The sequence below is a fragment of the Exophiala oligosperma genome, assembly GCF_000835515.1.
Source record: "Exophiala oligosperma strain CBS 72588 unplaced genomic scaffold supercont1.8, whole genome shotgun sequence".
NCBI lineage: Eukaryota > Fungi > Ascomycota > Eurotiomycetes > Chaetothyriales > Herpotrichiellaceae > Exophiala > Exophiala oligosperma.
Genome location: NW_015622825.1, coordinates 541779 through 546719, shown reverse-complemented (window position 1 = coordinate 546719; position 4941 = coordinate 541779). Strand labels below are relative to the sequence as shown.

The following is a 4941-nucleotide window of genomic DNA, read 5'->3' as shown; positions in this document are numbered from 1 at the left end:
ATGGAAATGGATTGTCCGACGATAGCAACTACCCAAGCGGCATATATTCTCTCGGCGCTAGAAGCCGCACAGGGACATCACTCTCGAGGTAAATAACAGGTTATGCTTGTGAAGAGACAGATTCGCTAATGTCCCGCTAGGATGGATATATTCAGGTGATCAAAATTTCATCATTCGAGCGCAGAATAACAAAGACTCATAACTGTGGACAGGCATCGCATTACAGATGGCTAGTGATTTAGGTCTCCATATCTCTATCTCAGCAAGAGGAACACGCACAGATGACCTGCATGATGAAGCGACGTTGAACCGTGTGAGAGACAGGGTGTTTTGGACCGTATATGCCTCGAACATGTAAGCCCCTACTGATTTGGATGATCATGTAACTTCTTTGAAGCTTCCACCGAGTGTACCCGAGGGTTGACTGGGCTCGCAAAACAGATACAACGCCATTATTAGCGGACGACCCTACTCAGCAAGTGCGCTGCTTAATAAAGCTCCGTCCATGAGCGTTCCGTGCCAGAGTACATGGGCACCGTTTCTTGATGACCACACCATCATGCCGATACCTTCTGAAGTCGACCCCAGAGCTGTCAATCTCGTAGGGCCTTGTGCTGTGCAATTGGCTCGGAAGCTTGAGAAGGTGCTTGAATCCCTGTAAGCGACTAATCCTCTACATTGAGCTGAATTGTTAACAGCTGTTTCAGATATTCTGGGAATTTCACGACGCTTGAGAAATCAGAGATTTTTCTTCTGAGCTTGGGAAAGAATCTTGAGAATTGGATCAAGGATCTGCCGGGACCATTGCAGTGGAGCTCTTCGAGCCTTGATCTGAGAAACAAGGCTGCTCCAGCGGTGCTGCAGCTATAGTACGTATGGAAGGCTTTCACACAGTTGAACAGGTCGCTAACTGGACGCGACTGAGCAGCATGCTCTATCATGAAGCACGTATTTTGTTGTTCCGACAGTTTCTAGGCAGTGATACCGGACCGAAACTGGGTGCAGATGAAGCCTGCACCAGTTCTGCCGTAGAGATATGCAAAATACTCAGAGTTTATCGACGAGACTATACCCTTCGTTACATAAACATTACAGCTGTCTCGGCCGTCATGGCAGCCGCGGTGGTACATGTCTACAATTCTTGCAAAAATTCTGGAGCCTCTGGCAAGGAAGCACAAGATAACCTCCTCATCTGTTTACAAGCACTGGGAGAAATGGGACGGGTGTTCACTACCAGCATCCAGGGGCTGGATGTTATTAGTTCTTTGAAGCGTCTGTGGCAAAAGCGACAATTTCAAGAGATCGGTTTGAAACGACGCGGCGATCCCTGTTTGCTGAAAGAGTGGCAACGGGTGGGATTTAGTAAGGCTGCGGAAACCCGACATGAAGCTTCTTGTCACAAATGGACTTAAGAGTTACAATCATCCAATAAACAGTTTTGACCTCGAGCCTATGTATCTCAGTTGAACTTCTTGCATCGGAGATTAACCGGTTCCTGCAAAATATACACAATCCAAGAGCTCCTTGCTGCCTCATTATATGAAATGCTGGTCGCAAAATTGATACTATCACTACCCAGAGTACTGTTCAGCTCCATTGGACGGGATGGAGTAATATTATATTCACAATTTCCGTCCAGCCGATTGTAGCGGGGAAGAATACGGGGAACGGAGACGGGGAAGGGAGATGACAAACCTCTCGGGCCAAGTGGCTATCGAGCAATTTCGTGTGTAAGAAGGCGGAAGGACCACGGCAAGATCCCGGTCATGATCTCCTTGTCCGGAGACGCGTCTCCGTACAGTTGGCGCTGCGGTGGATATTACCGTGGTTGTGCCTCCGCTTTCTTACTAGAGGTGTCCTTACTTTTGAAGAAAACACATAAACAGGTATATATTAACGAGAATATACTCGTCGCACCGAATCTTTGGCAAGTTTCCTGATATTACGCACTATTCGCAAAGTCTTACAGTATGGTGCAGTCTACTGAGATACAAGGCCGTCTGACGTCGAATATAACAGGCCAAGGCACTGTGGTACCACCTGTTGAGCCTGCCATCATAACAGCAAACACCTTCGACGCCAACAAAGATCATGAAGCATCGGCCGAAGAAATTGTCTACGAACAGACCCCCGAGGACATCGCCGCTCCAAAAGTCATTACGAAGGTCGTGAGACGAATTGACTTGCAACTTTTGCCGGTGCTGACCTTACTTCTCTCTGTGTGTTTCCTAGATCGAGGAAACATGGGGCTGGCAGCTGTTGCTGGCATGAGCAAAGAACTTGGATTTGTTGGATACCAATACTCGATCACTCTGCTCGCCTTTTTCCCGGGATATGTCTTGTGTGTCCTACCCAACAACTACTTGCTCGGCAGAGTTTCAATTCGTTACTGGCTGACCTTTGTCTCGATCGGATTCGGGCTATTCACCCTCGCATCCGGGTTGATTCACAGTTTCGAAGCACTGGCCGTGGTTCGCGCATTTCTGGGGTGTTTCGAGGCATGGTGAGGGCCAATTTAAGCTATTGACACACCTTCACAAAGCTGACTTTTGACACCAGTGCTGTTCCGACCATCGTGGTCGTGCTTAGTGCTTGGTACCCACGATACTATCTCGGGAAACGGATTCCTATAGTGTGGTGTGGTGCAACTTTCATTCAGTCCTTGGCCGGGATTCTCGCCTACGCTTTCTCTCGTGTCCATGCGGGCGGCTATGCAGGATGGCGCTGGATTTTTATTCTAGAATCTATCCTGACTGTCGTAGTCGTCGGTATCCTCTCTCTCGTCTTGGATGAGTATCCAAACAAGTCTAGAATGCTAAACGACGAGCAACGACGCGTTATAATGGCCTTGATCGCCAAGGACCGGGCCGAGAACGAAGAAGAAAAGGTGACAGCAAAAGCAATGCTCGTTTGTTTATTGGATTGGAAAGTATGGGCTTATGGTGCAATGTACATGTTCAGTACTGTGACAACCAACAGCACCAGCTATTTTGCGCCTCTGATTCTCAACCAGCGAATGGGGTTCAGTGGAGCGCTTAGCCAAGTGTTAACGACACCGCCCTACCTCTGGGCCTTCATTCTCGACACCACCCTTGGCTGGTTTTCCGATCATTATCGACTGAGGTCGCCATTCATCTGCTTCTTTAGCATCAACACAATCATAGGAGTTACCTTGCTCCGCTGGGGACCTCAGACTGCCTCGCAGTATCTTGGAATCTTCTTGACAGTCGGAGGAGCATTTGGCAACATCACTACGAGTGTTAGCATGGGGCAGAACAATACTCCCACCCGTATCAAACGAAATGTGGTCTCTGGGGTGCAGATGAGCTTGGGAGCGATTGGCGGAATCATTGGCTCAACAGTGTTTCGTTCTCAAGATGCTCCTACGTATACGCCGGGAATTTCTACCGTGATTGGCTGCACCTTTGCGATTGCACTGTTGGGGCTTCTCCTTGCTGCAGACTATCGTCGTCTGAACAAAGCACACAGAGAGCAAGGCAGGGTGTTAGAAGGAGAGCCTAGCTTCATGTATACCTTGTGATCCTGAGCTCTTTATTATCAACTAATATAATGACCTCGTTATTGTGATTTGCAAAATTCCGTAAATACCTTATTTTTTACAATATGCAAAACACTTAACAATCATAAAAGCGGTAAGAACACAACGCCATTATCATGAGTAGACAGAACTGAGAACAGACGACATCTCAAAACTCCACGCCAAGCGTACTTGCCAAGCACGCAACGCCAAGAGAACTCAGGGTGGTCCAAATTGAAATCGATCTGGCCGAACACGTTCTAATAAACATCGATTCCCACCCCCTCGGCTTGACCACGATGTTTACACGACAAATGTAACAGAAGTTTCAGACCTAGTCTGATGCCGTGGATGTTTTGCTCTCCGATCCTGTACTCGGCTCGAGTGACTACCCCGGCTTTGGTCGCTTGCTTGAAAGAGCCAGCAGCCGCGGCCTGAGTGGTTGCATTCCACAAATAAGCCCTGTACCCTTGAAGTTGTATCATGAATCTGGCAACAAGGAAGATGCACCATCGAGCAGTCTCGTCTGCCGGTGTGATACCATTCTTCTGTATCCGTGTGGTCGTGTATCGCGTATCGCTATCTTATCTTTGTTCTTCCAAATCCATCCAAATTTCAAATCTTTTCCATCTTCCGGCGACGCAGGTGGTCCCGATCTAGGTGACTCTGATGGCTCGTGTGCCTCGGGAGAAGCCATCTCATGAGGATAGGCCACAGCGCGAGATAGGACTGACTGGATTCTGGTACATAAGGAAAAGGGTGGGTTAGCGATAGTTATGAGGAAAAGGTTGAGCCCGAGAAATACCAAGTGAGGACGAAGGTTCTTTCGCGCCCGTCACTGGGAGACCGTTTAGGCCCTCGGTATTCTCAGCACAGAGAATTATTGCTCTCTCCGGAAAGAAGCGGTGTTGAGGTTGCAGTTGTGCTCAGGATATCGTGGCTCATCAGGCGTGTAGTTGTTGTAGTTTGGAGGTTAGAAAAGAGCCAGAATAGAATGTGGTCAAAGGATCTGAGGAAGGTCGTGAAACTCTCGGCGTCAGGCTTGGCTTTCACACGATATGTGACTCAATTGCTCAATCTGAGGCGCGGCCACACAAAGGCTGTCCGGTTGTCGTGGATGAACCATAGGGAGGAGGATGAAGGGTTTGTTGTCGAGTCCTTTGAGTATCTAGGTAGGTACTTATGCCGGTGCATCTGGAACAGCGAACGCCACAATTGCCAGTCAATGTGCATACCAAAGTGGTGGATGATGGATCTCATCAAGCAGTCACTTTGATAACAACAAAGGCTTTGTCCTGCTGTTGACTGTTTGTATGCTGGAGCTTGTTCTGCGGTTGACTGTTTGTATGCAGGAGCTTGTCCTGCTCTTTACTCTTTTGTATGCTGGAGCTTGTTCTGCGGTT

The 4941-nt window shown here is 48.4% G+C and overlaps 1 protein-coding gene across 1 annotated transcript; it reads left to right on the top strand.

The window, feature by feature from the left end:
* Positions 1-559: 559 nt before the first annotated feature.
* PV06_08216 (uncharacterized protein) lies at positions 560-3541 on the top strand (the record flags this gene model as incomplete). Its single annotated transcript, XM_016409527.1, has 5 exons — positions 560-657; positions 708-869; positions 929-1362; positions 2020-2503; positions 2560-3541. The coding sequence occupies 5 exons, from the start codon at positions 560-562 to the stop codon at positions 3539-3541; spliced, it is 2160 nt and encodes a 719-aa protein (XP_016259835.1).
* Between the last annotated feature and the right edge of the window lie 1400 nt (positions 3542-4941).